Genomic DNA, 17,774 nt, shown 5'->3' on the forward strand with positions numbered 1-17,774 from the left:
TGTGGTCACTATCTTCCAAGCCACTGGGCTGAAAGACCTCCCCTTCAGTAGATACTGAGGGTCTAACCACCAACACAGACTTTGTCGGACTCTTGATGAGAGCGGCAACGGGATATCCAAGGCCTGTGGCCTTCTGCTCCATGCTGACAGGATGGCTGCCTGTAGGATGCGAGTGTGGCTCTGGGCGTATGGTACCGCCTCGAATGTGGCCACCATCTTGCCTAGTAACCTCATACATAGGCGAATAGTCGGTTCTTTCTTGCTTAGAACCAGTAGGATTAATTCCTTGATGGCTTTTACCTTCCTCAGAGGTAGGAACACTCCTTGTTGTTCTGTGTCTAATCTCATGCCGAGATATTCCAACTGCTTTGTGGGCTGGAAAGCTGACTTTTCTCGATTTAGGACCCAGCCGAACCTCTCGAGGTATTGGACCGTGAGGGCCACTGCTCGCTCCAAGCCGGGAGACGAGTGATCTATGACTAGGAGGTCGTCCAGGTATGCTAGGATCGTGACCCCTTGGATCCTTAGTTTGGCTAGGATTGGAGCTAGGACCTTCGTGAACACCCGGGGGGCCGTAGCCAACCCGAAGGGAAGCGCCACGAATTGGAAGTGACGCGAAGCCACCATGAAGCGTAGATATCTTTGATGTGGCTGATAAATTGGAACATGAAGGTAGGCATCCTTTATGTCTATGGACGCCATGAAGTCGTCCTTCTGGAGTGTGGCAGCTGCTGACCGCACGGATTCCATCCGAAATGAGCGGATCTTTAGATATGCATTTACCATCTTTAGGTCCAAAATTGGCCTGACATCTCCATTGGATTTTGGGATGATGAATAGGTTGGAGTAGAAACCCAGCCCCTGTTCCAGGACTGGTACCTCTACTATTACTTCCTGGGAAAGTAGATGATCTAATGCCGATCTTAATGCGGCTCCCTTTTCCGGATCGTTTGGAATCCTCGACTTCTGGAAATGAGGAGGAGGAAACCTTAGGAAATCTAATTTGTAGCCTGTGGCCACGGAAGACCGTACCCACTCGTCGGGAATGCTGGCTTCCCAAATCTCTGAAAAGAGTCGCAGCCTTCCCCCCACCTTCGTGGGTGGGGGCGCCCCTTCATAAGGTTGGCTTGGGGGCTGGTTTTGCTGGTTTGCGAAACCACTGCCTTTTGCCTCTAACAGCCTGTCCTTGTGATCTGCTGTTGAAGCCGAAGTTTGCTTTTGCAGGAGGCCGTCGATACTGCTTGGCATTAGAGGGCCCCTGCCCAGGGGAATACTGTCGTTTAAACGCAGGCCCCTGAAACTTCTTCTTAGTTGGCAAGAGAGTACTTTTGCCGTTTGAAATGGTCTGAATGTATTTATCTAGGTCTTCTCCGAAGAGTCGTCCTCCATAGAAGGGAAACCCTACCAGGAGCTTCTTGCATGGGGGCTCGGCCTCCCAGCTCTTTAACCATAAGAGTCTTCTCATATGGATAAGGGATAACGATAAACGTGACGCTTGCTGGATAGAATCCTTGATTGCGTCTACCGTAAAACATATGGCCTTAGGGACATCCGAAAATTTTTCTGCCTGCTGGGCCGGAATAAGTTTAAGCATCTGCTTAAATTGATCCGATAATGCTTGAGCGACCCCAATCGCAGCCACAGCTGGCTGTACTACTGCCCCTGCAGTAGTGAAGGAGTTCTTAAGTAGTGCTTCCAAGCGCTTATCAACTGGATCCTTGAACACCTGTATGTTTTCTACAGGGCATGTTAACGATCTGTTAACACATGAGATGGCTGCGTCCACTGCAGGAGTAGCCCATCTTTTGGAAAAATTTTCTTCCATAGGATATAGGACAGAGAACCTTTTAGGTGGTAAGAAGATCTTATCTGGCTTGTTCCAATCTTGGAACAAAATTCCCTCTAATAGAGGATGGATCGGAAACACAGCATTGCTTTGAGGCGCCCTCAGTGAGCCCAAAGCTGAAACCGTCGATACCTGGAGATCTGGTACTGGCAAGTTGAATGTCCTATGGACCAAGTCCGACAATCCTTGAATCCACCAGCTCTCCCTCAGGGAGACTGCCCCAGACTCCTCTGTATCCGGGTCTTCGATCCCTGAACCTACTTGGTCCGTGTCCAAGAGGTCGTCCAATTCCCCTGAGGAAAGGACCTCCTCTTCTGAGGGTCCGCGCTCGGGCGACGGAGATCTATTCCGCTTACTGCCCCGCATAGCTGCGGATATCATTTTTCCCATGCTTTTCTGCATCTCTTTTAAAGAGGTGAGTAATACCTCCTCCGTGACCATCTTAGGGTTGGACTGACCCGCGTCAGCTCCAGCCCCAGATCCTGATGGCCCCAAGGCTCCCTGTAGGGAAAACAGCGGCATACCATGGTACAATACCGAGGTACACCTGCTACCTATTGGTATTTGGAACTATAAAAGTTAATTGTCCAAACACCTGTTTGGGGGATAAAAAAAATGCTTCCTCTCCCCTAGATGACTTTTTTTTTTTTTTTTTTCGTTCTTGTTTCAAATCCAGGAAAGAAAAAACATTCTGTCCCCCTGAGTAGTATTGCAAAGAAAAACTATGAGATGGAAAAGAAACAGCCTATTTCTAGGCTTGACAAAACAGTCCTCTGAAGACTGCAATATCCTTTCTGGCCACTGTGTGTCCTCGGCGCCCCGTGCTGCCGCTCTGGTCTTTCTCCTCAGTTCCAAAGTATTGATGGAACAAACAAGGAAGGGCCGCCCCTTCCTTTAAGCCACTGACCCGCCCTTCCCCCCCAGCAACCTCAAACAGGAAATGCCCCTCCCGACAGGGGGAGGGGGGGGGGATTTTGGGAGGAAGGGACCTCTCTGTTCCAGCAAACTGCAGCCTGCAGCCTGGAACCATGAGGAGGTCAGCGTTTTGCCTGCTTGCAGGCTCTGAGGAGGAAGACTGAATGGAGCATCGCCTGGAGGCCTGCAGGTAAGCAAAGCTCTCTGACACACACATATATTTTTATATAACACAGGCCCCACTCAATGCTTTTCCAACACTACAAGGGAGGTCACATCTTATGGGGAATAATACATAGAGAGCCATCCTATCTTTATGATATGTGACTAGTTTGCCAGATGCAGTGCATAACTTTAGGCATGTCCCCTGTGACCCCCCAGAAAAAAACCTGCTAAGAACCAAGTTCCGCAAGTTTTCCCCTCACTTACCTGCTCCATGCCGCAGGACTTTGCCAAGCAAGAGGCCCAATCTTCCCCCATCTCCGTGGGGATGTCTAGACCTTCAGGCCCTGGGTTCCTATGAAGGATCCACTGTCCTGGGCCCATATAGCACCCTGGCAACAGAAAACTTTAGGTACCCAAAGGTTTCTAAGTTCTGGGCCCAGGGTCCAGCTCTCTAAAAAGAAAAGCATTATGGGCTATACCCCAAGGGTTTGGGGTCCGGTTACTGACCACTTTAGCGCTGAGGCTTTTTTGGACAGAACCGGTAGCTCACCTAATCCCAAGGATGCGGAGGCAAGCTAAACCATGACTAACACCTAAGACACTGGCGTAAAAACTGAGGTACTCCTCCTATGGGAGGGGGTTATATAGGGAGGGGCATTTCCTGTTTGAGATTGCCAGTGTCTACACCTGAAGGTACTCCATATAACCCATATAGTAATGAATGCCGCTCTGTGTCCCGTGATGTACGATAAAGAAAAGACAAATAGGTTGGATCTTTCTATCAATAGTATTGAAAGTGACAGAAATTTACAATTTTTGGGTCGTCCCAAGAAAAGTAATAGAAGGGATGTCTTCCAATGGGGACACCATTTCTGGTGGCCTGGAGGTCCTGAAGGGATTTCATTTGCAGGGATTTCCTCTCACTTCCTGTTTTGGCTATGGGACAGAAAGTGAAGGCAAATCTCTCCAATGGGGCACAGGTGGCAAAAAATAAACCGACAGGTGTCAAAACCCTCCCTTACTCTATCCATATTTTTTTTTTCATGCAGAACCAGAATCTATCACTCCACTTTCACCTTTCCCTCCCCTCTCAAACATATACTGGTTACCTCATACTTAATAAATCTTTACTGAACCCCTACCTGTTTAAACAACTTAAGACCCATCACTCTGCTCTCGTACACCTTCCATCTCCCCATGGATCACTAATTTACCAAGTGGCATTATCAGTATAAATGTCACAACACTTCCACAAACTCAATCTGTCTAAAACTGAACTTGTAATAGTTCCTCCTCCCAGATCCTCCACTTCTGAATTTGCCATCAATATCAAGAGCACAGCCATTGTTTCCTTCAGGAATTCTAGGCTGCTAGGTGTAATCCGAGACTCTGACCTCTCCTTTAGGCCCCACATACAATCACTGATCAAATCTCGCCACCTTAACCTCAACAACATTCCCAAAATGTGCCCCTTTTTAACTAGTGGTACCTCAAAACAATGTATTCATTTGTGTTATCCCCCACTTTCACGACAATAAGTCTCTTCATACTCTTCCTAGGCCTTGCTAAACACAGACTATCCCCCCTCCAGCCTATCATGAATGCTGCTGCTAGACTCATCTACTTTACTAACTGATCTGTTGATGCTGCTCCACTCTGCCAATCCCTCCATTGCCTTCCACTGATGCAACATATACAATTCAAAATACTAACTATAACATACAAAGCCACCCACAACACTGCCCCCAGTTACTCACCAACCTAATCTCAACATATATTGCCAAAATCATCCACTCTGTTCCTTCCAAGGAATCCTTTTCCCGCATCACTTGTTTCCACTCCTCTGCAGGACTTCTCCAGGACCGGATTCATCCTTTGGAACTCCTTACCCCAGTATCTCAAGTTATCCCCTACCCTCTCTGCCTCAATAAGCTCATCCCCCAGAGCTATTACTTTTTTATATCACCTTCCCATCGCTTATATTGTAAAGTGCTGCACACTGCTGGCACTATATAAAACCTATATAACATAGGTCCCAACTGTCCCTGATTTCGAGGGACTGTCCCTGATTTGGAGCAATGTCCCTCTGTCCCTCATTCTCCTCATTTGTCCCTCATTTTGGTCTGATCCATATAGTTGTATATAAAATGCACTTTTTATCTATCAAAAAGTGTTTCCCAGTGGTAAACTTTTCATCTGATTTCTAAATTGCTGCATTTGTAAATTCCAAAAGCCAATATAAAGGAATAGTAGTGGTAAAAAAAGCACTTGTGGGTTTTATTTTTTGTACAATTCTCCTTTAAGGGGGTGTGGCAAGGGGTGTGTCCTATGCCTGCATACTTTTGCTGATAGATGTCCCTCATTCCCATCTGAGAAAGTTGGGAAGTATGATATAATAATAATTGTACGTGTCAGAGGGAAGTCACTTTTTTTGGATTATGATAGTCTTGCAAATAAGGTTTAGACCTGTGTCCATAAATCAACTCAATTATTTTAACAGGGCTTGTGTACTGGAAGTTTATTTTTATTGGCAGGCAATACACAAATCTTTCCCTTCCAAAACTAAAATAATGGTCTAAAGCTTGAAGCAGTTATTTTATTTCACTGTATTAACTGCAGCACTTGTTCATTGATGGCTTCACAGATTTGTGATCATTTCCTCTCCTCTTTCTCCGCCTCTGAGCTTACTCCCGGACTTCAAATGGGCAGTGTGTAATTAGTATTAATAGGGAACATTATTGAAATAAAGCTGGAAAGTCTCTCATCTGTAGCTGATCGTTTTAATATCCCTATTCTTACTTCCAGCGGCAGTACAGACTTTACACTGACATGACAATAATCATCTAGTTCATTTTCCATCCTTGATTTAAAATGTGGCTATGAAGAATCTATCATTTACATATATCATTAGATATCAGATACATTTTCAGATTGACTAAATGTGACTGCGTAAAAATGTACTTTGTTCAAAGGACGTTCCCGAATTTATTTTCATTAAAGTGCATCGCCCATATATACTGTATGTATTGTTTTGTGGGTTGACTCCGTTCATTAAGGGGTACTCAATTGTACATGGCTCCTCAAACATTTGTTGAGATTGAGATGTAAGATGGTACAAAACTAAGCATATACAGTGGGGAAAATACTTATTTGATACCCTGCCGATTTTGTAAGTTTGCCCACTTACAAATAAATGAGGGGTCTATAATTTTAATCATAGGTGTATTTTAAATGAGACACACAAAATATCAACCAAAAATCCAGAAAAAAAAACACATGATACATATCTTATTAATTGAGTTGGTGTTTGGTGAATAAAATAAGTATTTGATCCTTAAGCAAAACATGACTTAGTACTTGGAGAAACCCTCGCTGGCAAACACAGAGATAAGACATTTCTTATAGTTGGTTACCAAGTTTGCACACATCTCAGGGGGGAATTTTTATCCACTCTTCTTTACAGGTCTTCTCTAAAACCTTAAGGTTTCTTGGCTGTCACTTGGCAACTCAAAGTTTCAGCTCCCTTTATAAATTCCACTCCATGACCTTACTGTGCTTCTTCTTGAGCCACTCAATTTATAACATTTGTATCATGTGTTTTTCTGGATTTTTGGTTAATATTCTTTCACTATCATTTAAAATAAAGCTAGGATATAAACCCTTAATTTTTTTTGTAAGTGGGAAAATATACAGAATCTGCAGGGAATCAGTTTTTTTCCTCACTGTACAAGTCTCATTTTCCAAAAAGAGATTGTCTGCTTCTGTTTCCATGGCTGTATTAGCTTCTACAACTTATATTATACCAAGGTAGAAACGTCATTCTACCAGTTCTGATCTGCACAATAAAAAAAACCTCACCAATAATAAAATTGAACACTGCACTGATCAGTGAAAATTAGACCTTTGGCAGTCTTGGGAGCCGTCCAGATTATTAGTTTTAAAAATCAGACAATCTATAGCTTTTTAAAAGGATGCACGTGCCCCTAGGTCATATACATTATCTCACAAAAGTGAGTACACCCCTCACATTTTTGTAAATATTGTATTATATCTTTTCATGTGATGACACTTTGCTACAATGTAAAGTAGTGAGTGTACAGCTTGTGTAACAGTGTAAATTTGCTGACCCCCTCAAAATAACTCAACACACAGCCATTAAGGTCTAACCACTGACAACAAAAGGGACTACACCCCTAAGTGAAAATGTCCAAATTGGGCCCAATTAGCCATTTCCCCTCCCGGTGTCATGTGACTTGTTAGTGTTACAAGGTCTCAGGTGTGAATGGGGAGCAGGTGTGTTAAATTTGGTATTATTGCTCTCACTCTCTCATACTGGCCACTACTTTACATTGTAGCCAAGTATAATTTCTTCAGTGTTGTCACATGAAAATAAAAATAAAAATATTTAAAAAAAATGAGGGGTGTACTCACTTTTGTGAGATACTGTAGATGGATAGAGCATGATCTTGAATCCCTATAGTCCCTTTTATCAAAGGAACAAAAGTTACAAAATCCTTTTCAAACTGCTGCCATTTAATGGGATGCTTACACGGAGTACTTCTATAAGTGAGGACATCATGCATTTACCCTTGTATAGCAAATGTCAATCTAGTTGATCAAAGCAGAAGATGACCTAGGGTTTTAAATTGAAAAAACTAAACTGACAATAGCATAAAACAGGCTTATAAACACTAACTCACATCTCACCTTCCATTCAAAACTGTGACTGTCATTTTATCATTAAATCACCCACAATTTTACACCTCAACTACTCAGACCTTTCTGCTGCCTTTGATAGAGATGACCACTAGCTCCTCCTCTAACTTCACTCCCTTGGCCTCTGACTCTGCTCTTTCCTGGATCTCCTCTTGTGTATCTCATTGCACCTTCAGTGTCACCTGCAACTCTTATCTTCTATGCTCATCTTCCTGTTGGGCCTACACACGCACAATCTTTTTTTCGGAACCACTGGCAGAAGGTCTCGCCTACAGAATCCCCTCAAGAATCACAAGAAATGGGCACAGTGATCCAACAGAGAACTCATAAGGAACATAAGAAAGGGCCCACAACTACAAAAACATTGTGGTCTTTTAATAAACTTGCCATTAAGTCAACATTGTTGCACTGAGATACATATAGCATGCTAGTAATTGAATGAGCAACCAATATCTCATGATAGTTAGAGTTATTACATAGCGATATAAAAATACTACCTGTATGCATGATTTGACTGTAATGACAGAAAAAGACACTCCCACAATGTCTTCCTACTTTTGTCTTGATATTGAGTACTGCTTGTTAAACTGGCAATGTAAAATCTTTCTGATGCATCCTCTCTTATTACTTTCCCTATAATTAATGAATGCTACTTGTCAGGTTTAGTAAAAAAAAAAAAAAAAATCTAGTCATTTATGCCACAGATATCCTTCACACAGAAGACAGTCACATAATTCAGAAGTTCCGTTTGGTAGCTATTTGTCAATCATCTCTACTATAATTGGAGGTGGCTATGCTGTTGATTGAACAAAATACTACTATATGTCATGATGTCTCTTGAAGCTGTCAAGACTGTGTAGCCTATGAAGTACAAAGCAATCTTCAAATGAGTGATGAACTGACTAGGTGCTTCTATGATAGGAACAGAGTTGAAAAGGCTGCTTTTAATTCACACAACGGAGGAAACAGAGAGCTTGTCTGTCTCTACCAAGCAAAAAATGATACAAAAAAAAAAAAAAAAAGTTTAGGCAGTACTAAAATTATTGTGTTATATTTATTTCAAAATGAGATGATATTTCCCAACTTTTAAAGAACACACACAGCATTTGCTTTGGATGATATGTAACAAGTGCATGATGCTTGTACAATTAGCACACATATGCAATGACAGACCTCTTACCGCTTGTCAATTTGTAACCTAAATTATTTACATTACATCGATCGAACATACAATTTGTCTGTATAGCGTCTTTGTTCGAAATCTGTATTTATTTTGCGCTCAGCCATTACCGTTTTTAGAACCAAATTTTCAGTTTTAACATTTTCATTAAAGGATCACTAAAGATTTTTTTTTTTTTTAAATAACAAACACGTTATACTCACCTCCACTGTGCAGCTCGTTTTGCACAGAGTGGCCTCGAACCTGGTCTTCTGGGGTCCCTCGGCGACTGTCTCGGCTCCCCCCGCAAGGACTCAACACCTTTATGCAAGCTCGCATGGTGTTAAGTGCTTGCGGGCGTGCTCCCGTGATACAGCCGGCGGCCATAGCAGCTCACTGTATCACTTGGCCGTGCCCCCTGGCGCACTGTGTGATTGGATGTGATTGACAGCAGCACAAGCCAATGGCTGCGCTGCTTTCAATCAACCAGTGAATGAGTCGGGAAGATGGCAAAGAAGCCTGCTCGTTCACTGTTTGAGGGGTCAGGTAAGTAATCGGCGCCAATACTGGGATGTTTTTTCACCTTAATGCATAGAATGCATTAAGGTGAAAAAACATTTACCCTTACAACCCCTTTAAGTCAATAGAATGTATCCCATTAACACTACTTTTTGCCTCGTCTCCCCGCACACAATTCTTTGTGTTTTTTCTGGATTAAGCCTTGATTCCCTTTATTTTGCTTAATGTAGAGAATCCTGGTAATGAGGGGATGAGATCACATACTCTCCTATAAAGTAACAGGCGCCAACAGGCAAGCTGAGCAGTGGGAGTGTAGGGTAAAGGTGAGTGTCAGTAATGGGGCTGGCTTTCTAAAGAACCTGTAATTTTGCCCTAAGTGGGCAAAGGGATCGATTTTCTAAACACTCTCTTGTACCATAGAAGCAGTCTTTGGCAGCATCTTTCCATGCAGAGCTTTCGTCTAATTTGGCACCTGATGCTTGGAATATGTGTTATTTTAACAACTCTTTTGTTTTTCTTAACATGGCAGCTCGTTATGTTAACATGGTCCATTCACACTTTTGCTGCAACAATGCACAATAAAATGTGCATGTCAACATACATTACTGCAACACCCAAGGCACAACTCTCTCTACACTGCAGTGCCATTAATTTAGAATGGCCGGCACAGAGTGGCAAAACATACATTTTTTCAGTATACCACAGTGCACACACCTGGCACACCACAATGCACAATTGTTTCAGTTCACCAGAATTCACAGATGTAAACTTTCTGTGGGTTGTGGTGCCCTTTAAAAAAAAATGCGTTTAAGCTTATTCCAAATGAAATCCAACAGAACAGACTGCCTTTCCATAACACACAACATCTTGCACATTACCGTGCATGTGGTAATGCACAGCAATGCATTGCCACAATTTGAATTTTTAAATGCAGCTGGACAAAGTACCTGAATTTTGTCTTCATATTAGATTTCTGCAATCCCAAGCACGACGGAACTTACACAGAAAGATCTGAATGATTCAAATTCATTTGACGCAATTTTAAAAAGCTTAGATTTTCATTTAATAAACCTCTCTTTATACACTTCCTTCTAAAAATTGCAATACTTCAAAGCATATCTGTCCAGGTATCATCAGTTGTCCAAACATGTAAACAACAGACACAGAAAAGCATCATACTCAGCATGTTTCCTGCTTATGTCGTGGATGTGAAAGCAAAAAAGTAAATGACCAACCTGTGTGCTGCCTCCGATGCTTCGTAAGGGCGTGACGGGTCCCACCAGCAAAGCCACAAAGGTCACACAAGAACGACTTCTCGCCTGTTGCAACAATAAACAGATGTGGGATTGTAGAGGTCACAGATCGTTAAAACATATCTATCAAGCCTTTCAGGGTTACTAATTCCTCCAATCAAATGTTTCCATGTAAATATGTCAAATGGGAATGAAATTACCACTGCGGTTTATTGACTGTGATAAAATCTGAAAAGCACCACTGAACATAATTACATACTTGTCAGACCCATAAAAATTAGCTTTATTATCAATGGAATGGTTTTGTACAACTTCATTTCTGTTAGATGCCTTCCAGATGGGGCTGCTTTATGCACTTGAACAGTTTTTATGCATACCCTGATTTTTTTTTTTACAATTCCCATACATCTGGCCTTTCTGAGCACACTAAATATTGTCTAAAATGTAGAATACAAATGCACATTATACAATTATAATCTGAATTTACTAACGCGCTATGTTTGTGTACATTATTAGATACATTCATTTTTTTGTCTGCATCCAGGAAATATATTGTATGCAAATTAATAAAATGTTATGTATTGTTAACCATAATGCAATATTTGAGAGGTCATAAAATAAAAGGCAAACAAGCTCTCACAACTTACATTATATCACTTATTTTAATAAAGCATGACTTTACTCCTCAAAATATTACTGTTTATTTTAGCTAAAATCTTTATTCTTTTAGGCTACATGCCCACAGACGTTTTAAAAAACGGACTTTAAAGCTAGTACAGACGCCAGGAAAAAAGCGGCGTTTTTAAACGCAATTTTTTCTGTGTTTTGCATTGAATTCAATGCACGTTTCGTCGCGCTAGCTTTCAGCCGCGTTTTTTTTTCTCTATTCAAAATCAATGGTTCCCTATGGGAGCCCATCGATTTCAATAGAGATCGCACCAGAAGTCGGATCGAGATGATCCAACATGCGGGGCGACACTTGAGCGGAGAATCTTAAAGAGGGGTTCCCGACAGGATGATACCAGACCCTTCGGTCTGGTATGGATCTTAAGGGGAATCCCCCACACCAAAAAAAAAGAAAAACGTTCCAGACCAGACCCTTATCTGAGCCTGTAGCCCAGTAGGTCAGGAAAGGGGGCAAGCGAGCGCCCCCCCCCCCTCCTAGACCATACCAGACCACATGCCTTCAAAATGGGGGGGTTGGTGCTTGCGCCCCCACCGCAAAACACCTTGTCCCTATGTTGAAGAAGACAAGGGCCTCTTCGCGACAACCCTGGCCGTTGGTTATCGGGGTCTGCGGGCGGCGGGCTTATCGGAAACTTGGAGCCCCCTTTAATAAGGGGGCCCCCATATCCCGTCCCTTTATCATATGTGAATGAGTATGGGGTACATCATACCCCTGCCCATTCACCTGGGGAAAAAAGTGTCAATGAAAAAAAACAGACAGGTTTTTAAAGTAATTTATTAGGCAGCTGCGGGGGTCTTCTTCCGACTTTGAACACATAGCTGACAGGCAGGGAAGGGAGGGGGCAGAGGACGGGAGAGCACAGAAAAGAGACAGGAGACAGATGATGATGATGGAGGCACGTAAACTGACCACGGTGTCAGGGCTCAGCAGCCATGATATACCTTGGTCAGTTTAAAAAGGGGAGGTCAGAAACTGGCAGGATCAGCCAGGTTTTTCAGGTGATAGAAGGGGCAAAATGACACAAGCACTGTGCTTTATAACATTCTTTAAAGGAACAGGATCTTTATTTACATTTTTTAGGTTAACAAACTGCCAGCGGTGATTAAAAGAATCATCTTTTATGTATTCTTGCAAAGCCTTTAACCCAAAAAGAAAAAAAAATGTTTGCTGTAAGCGATTATTAAATAAGAGATGGCGTTTGACTTACATTTAATTCCTCCCCTCCCCCTTTCCAGACTGAAAATGCTGCTGTCCACTGTGCCTCTTTGCTCATTCTTCTAGAGTTTTATGTCTCATAAATACAGAAGGTGCATTACTGGCCAGACCATTAGGGGGAAAAAAGACAAAGAAAATAAACTAAAGCAGCCACCACATCTAATGATGGGTAAGCTGCAATATAATACATTTTGAGTTTTGGGTTTTAATATCACTTTAAAATGAAACTCCAAACAAAAACTGTCCACTATAATTAAAAGAAAAAAAATCAGTTTTGCTGGAAAACACATCTTTATTCCTGTTCTGTCCCATGCTCTCTACGCCTCCACTTGATAGTGCTCCTGTTCCAGGGTTATTGAAGGCCAGTGTCATATAACCCACTATCTGTGAGCCCAGGTAGTCATGAAAACCCCCTAGGGAGTATGTCACTCACTATGGAAGCCGCTTAGGGCCCCGTAAAGCTGCAGAGGGCTCCCCAAATTACTAGAGGCGGGGCCCACCTGGTGAGAAGCCATTTTTGGCCCCTCACCCTGCCCGCTTCTCACTTTAATGTAAGATGTCATTTCCGACAGCAGAACACCGCCTCCCCCCACTTCTCATCTTCAATGTGACATGTCACTGTCGGCACCACCCCCCCCCCTCCTCGCTTTCTCAACTTTCATTTCGCTTAGGGCCCCAGGGAGGTCAGGATAGGCACTGGTACTGCTACACAGAATGGCTCTCACGTGTCATTATGTAAGTGCTGCCCACCACGACCAGTCAAGGGAGGATCTGTGATGTCCCTGGATTGATCACACGACACCTTGATTTAAAACCCGTACACACGATCTGAAAATCGTACGAAAAATTCCACTTTCGAAACGATCATACGATAATCGGATCGTTCGTACAGAGCTTCCGAGAGACGATCAGGACAGTTCATCCGATTATATTCTATCGGACATGCACGGAAACTGTTTTCGTACGATGCCAGATCGTACGATTTTCGTTAAATCAGTACAGCTGTCGTTCGAAAATGCAATACAAATGCATCACAACACATCACATCACTTCCGATTTTTTATTCTGGCATACGAGAATTTTCGTGACTTTAGTAAACTCATCAGATTCGACGTGAGATTAGCATACAAAAATAAATAAAAAAACGGACGATCATTCGTCTGATAATCGGATCGTGTGTACCGGGCATTAATGTGGGACTAAGCTTGGAAAATCCAAATTTTATAGATTTGAGACATGCAATAATAAATCGTCCTCCTTCCCGAATAAGTTTGTTATTTTTGGTGTACATTGTACAGCTCATGCATCACGCAGTATACACTACTGGATCATTCCAAATGAAGCCAGGTGCCCCATTGTAGTAGAGATTGTCAGTACAAAAAAGGTCCCTGGATAGTTCGATTGGCAGAGACGCCCAATTTGGTTGATCAAAGGATAGGCAAGTCATCTGCTTAAACAGGTTATAAACCTCCATTTTCAAGTTGTACCTATAGGTAAGCCTATAATAAGGCTTATCTATAGGTACAGTAAATATCTCCTAAACGTGCGCCGTTTAGAAGATATCTACTTTGTACTGCGCCGATTCTTAACTAGCGAGTGCCGAAGTCCATGGCCCCAAAAAGAAGAGGGGCGAAAATGGATGCAGCCTCCAGTGGGGACAGGGTGGCCTTCGTTTGCAGGTAAGTGTCACATAATATGCTAGTATGTGATGCATACTAGCACATAATGCTTTTACTTTGCAAGGAACAAACAATGGAGTAAAACCCATCAGGGTTTATGTCCTCCAAGTAAAATATCCAATTGCTTTAGTTCACCAAATAAAATGTGTTTAATGGATTTAAATTGCCACTTCCTCAGTTCAAGGTGATAAAAAATTGGTGTCTAGTAATAGCTGGCAGTGAGATTCACTTGGGGAATATTCTTCATTTGCCACTAGTTGAAATGTAGAGCTTGTGGCAGTGATGTAATCTAGATGGATCACATGTAGCTGGCTTTTATCACCTTGAACTGAGGAAGTTGCAATTTAAAGCCACAAAACATGACTCTTTCTACTACTCCGTTCACCCACCCGAGAACCCCATAGGAGCACACAGAATAGGGGTGCACAAGGCATAGAGAGAAACTGCACTGGCCCTGCGTAAAGACATGTAGCTAGATTCAAGTACATGGCCGCAACTTTGCGGCGGCGTAGCTTAAGGCATTTAAGCTACGCCGCCGTAAGTTAGCTAGGCAAGTACATGATTCACAATGTACTTACCTGCTAAGTTACGGCGGCGTAGCCTAAATCGGCAGGCGTAAGGGCGCCTAATTCAAATGTGTTTGAGGGGGGCGTGTTTTATGTTGATGGAGCTTGACCTTATGTTTTTTACAAACTGCGCATGCGCCGGGCGTCTACATTTCCCAGTGTGCATTGCGGCTAAGTACGCCGCACGGGCCTATTGATTTTGACGTGGACGTAAACGACATAAATCCCGATTCACGGACGACTTACGCAAACAACGTAAAAAAATCGAATTTTGACGCGGGAACGGCGGCCATACTTGACATTACTATTCTAATAGGGCCTAGCTCTAACTTTACGTGGCCTATCCTCGTATGTAAACGGCGTAAAAGTACTGCGTCGGCCGGGCGTACGTTCGTGAATCGGCGTATCTCCTCATTTACATATTCTACGCCGACCGCAATGGAAGCGCCACCTAGCGGCCATCCAAAATATTGCAATCTAAGATAGGGAGGCGCAAGCCGTCGTATCTTAGATATGTTTAAGCGTATCTCTGTTTGAGCATACGCTTAAACATAAGTCGGCGTAGATTCTGAGTTAGGTCGGCTTATCTACTGATAAGTCGGCCTTACTCTTACTGAATCTACCTAATGTTTTCTCCACCTGCACACTAGGAAGGCTGCATATTTCCCCTTAGATGGGTGACCACAGCCTTAACCTATTCCCCGTTATTGTGGAAAGCACTGAATTCTTGTTTTTGAATTAAAGGGGTTGTAAAGGTTTGTTTTTTATTTTCTAAATAGGTTCCTTTAAGCTAGTGCATTGTTGGTTCACTTACCTTTTCCTTCCATTTCCCTTCTAAATGTTTTTTTTTTTTCTTTGTTTTCTTTGTCTGAATTTCTCACTTCCTGTTCCTCCTCAGTAAGGTGTTCAGTAAGCTGTTCTAAATGACTTTCCACCGCTCGGATGATGGTGGAAAGGTTACCGAGGAGAAACAGGAAGTGAGAAATTCAAACAAAGAAGAAAAAAAACATTTAGAAGGGAAATTGAAGGAAAAGGTAAGTGAACCATTAATGCACTAGCTTAAAGGAACCAATTTAGAAAATAAAAGACGAACCTTTACAACCCCTTTAATTTACTACACTATAAGGGCTCTCACGTGTCTCTCTTTTCGTTCTTTCTTTGGAAAACCTGAGCTTTACCAGAAACCCTAAGTCAGCTTCTCAGGATTCTTTGGTCCATGATCTAGCAATACATCTAAGACCTTATTATATAGGTGTCCCATTGTGAACCCCTGCCAACCAAGGAAAAATACCCTCTTATGCCCTGTACACACGATCGGATATCTGATGGAATCTAATCCTATGGATGAAAGCTGACTTTCATCAGTCTTGCCTACACACCATCGGTCAAAAATCCGACCGTATCCAACGCGGTGATGTAAAACACTATGACGTGCTGATAAAAATGAAGTTCAATGCTTCCGAGCATGCGTCGACTTGATTCTGAGCATGCGTGGATTTTTTAACCGTTGGACTTCCACACAGACGATCGCTTTTTTATCCATAGGAAAATTTTAAAACAGGTTCGATTTTATCTCACCGATGGAAAACAAACCGATGGGGCCCACACACGATCGGTTTGTCCGATGAAAACGGTCCATTTTCATCAGACAAACCGATCGTGTGTAGACAACAGACCCCAAGCCAGGTGTCCCCAAATAAAGATTTCAACACACACCAAAGCTAAAAAAAAAAAAAATCTGCATTCTCCAACACTTTCTGTCCCAGTATCAGCAGTCACTGGGCCAATTAGATAGGAAGAATCTCCCCAGTGGGGATACAGTAATTTACACCCTTCCCCATTTTTTTTAAATGTACAACCAAGCAAATAATCACAGTGTATTTTATTTTTACTTACTGATGAGAACTTCATCTGTAATAAAGTCTCCAAAAAACAACCAGCCAACTTTAGTTAAAGATGGATGCCACTAAACCTCCCTGAGTTTTTCAAAGATTTCAAAGGAAACATCAAAAACAAGGCAAACGTCCACACAATCATACTAATCAGGGCCATCTATCTTGCCCACCCTGAAAAACTTGGTCCTGTGGGCATCCAGTGGCGCAGTACGTCCGGCGCGGGAGCGCGCCTAATTTAAATGGGATTCGCCCCATTTGAATTGGCCTGCCTTGCACCGGACGGATTTAAGTTACGGATTTCAAAATATTTCCACAATTTCATTTACTTCACAGGCCCTTTTCCGAAAATGAAAACAATTAAATAATCAAGCCAGTTTTACACATTTAAGTGTTTAACCTTTTCATAAACATTATAAAGAAAAGTACAACAATTCACCTGAACTCTATTACACTTATAATAGATTTAAGACAATGGGTATGATAAATGATACACTCTCTGGCACAGTCAGTGTGTCAACCCAGTTATTTAAAATTGTACTGCCCTTCATACGATCTGTGACATCTTGGCAATTCAGTTTACTCACAAGATAGAACAGTGCCTATGTTGTAACGGGAGTAGCTCTCCTTACCCAGAATTACTTAAGAAAAGTAGAACAAAATTACTTAAAGCAGTTGAAAACAAATCCTCCTATATAAGTTGTACCTGTTTATTTGCAGCCCACTATTCTCTACAACTGAACAATGTACAGTATTTGCACAAGATCATTGAATAGCAGGGGGCAGGGATCTGAAGTCTCTCAGTGCAGTTGTCTGAGAGGACATCTCTCAGTCCTGATTGGTGGGGAGAGACACCCCCCCTACTCCTCACAGTACACAGAGAACATGCAGAGTTGTGGATATAAGTCACAGGCTGTGTGTTGGAGCCCCCACCAGTATTACCTTTTAATCGCTTGTGACGGGAAAACCTGTCAGAAGTGGCTCATGCTAATGGCAGAAGAACAAGGCAGACTCTATCCAAATCACACTTGGTGATTTGGATAGAGGCAAGTATTGTACACAGTATAGAATGATGTTTGTTCATATTTCATGTTTGAGGTTTACAACCACTTTAAAGAGGCCATTGTGGAGCGATGGTTCTCTTCTCTCAATAAATTAATT

At 42.4% G+C, this 17,774-nt stretch overlaps 1 protein-coding gene across 1 annotated transcript in view; it reads right to left on the reverse strand.

The window, feature by feature from the left end:
* Positions 1–17,774, reverse strand: part of ZNF407 (zinc finger protein 407) — a 651,163-nt gene that overhangs the window by 201,494 nt on the left and 431,895 nt on the right. Inside the window, exon 7 of the mRNA XM_040353884.1 lies at positions 10,556–10,639. Coding sequence (XP_040209818.1) covers positions 10,556–10,639 — 84 coding nt within the window. The remainder of the gene's footprint in view (positions 1–10,555; positions 10,640–17,774) is intronic.

This window comes from Rana temporaria, chromosome 5 (genome assembly GCF_905171775.1).
Source record: "Rana temporaria chromosome 5, aRanTem1.1, whole genome shotgun sequence".
In the NCBI taxonomy this organism is placed as follows: Eukaryota; Metazoa; Chordata; class Amphibia; order Anura; family Ranidae; genus Rana; species Rana temporaria.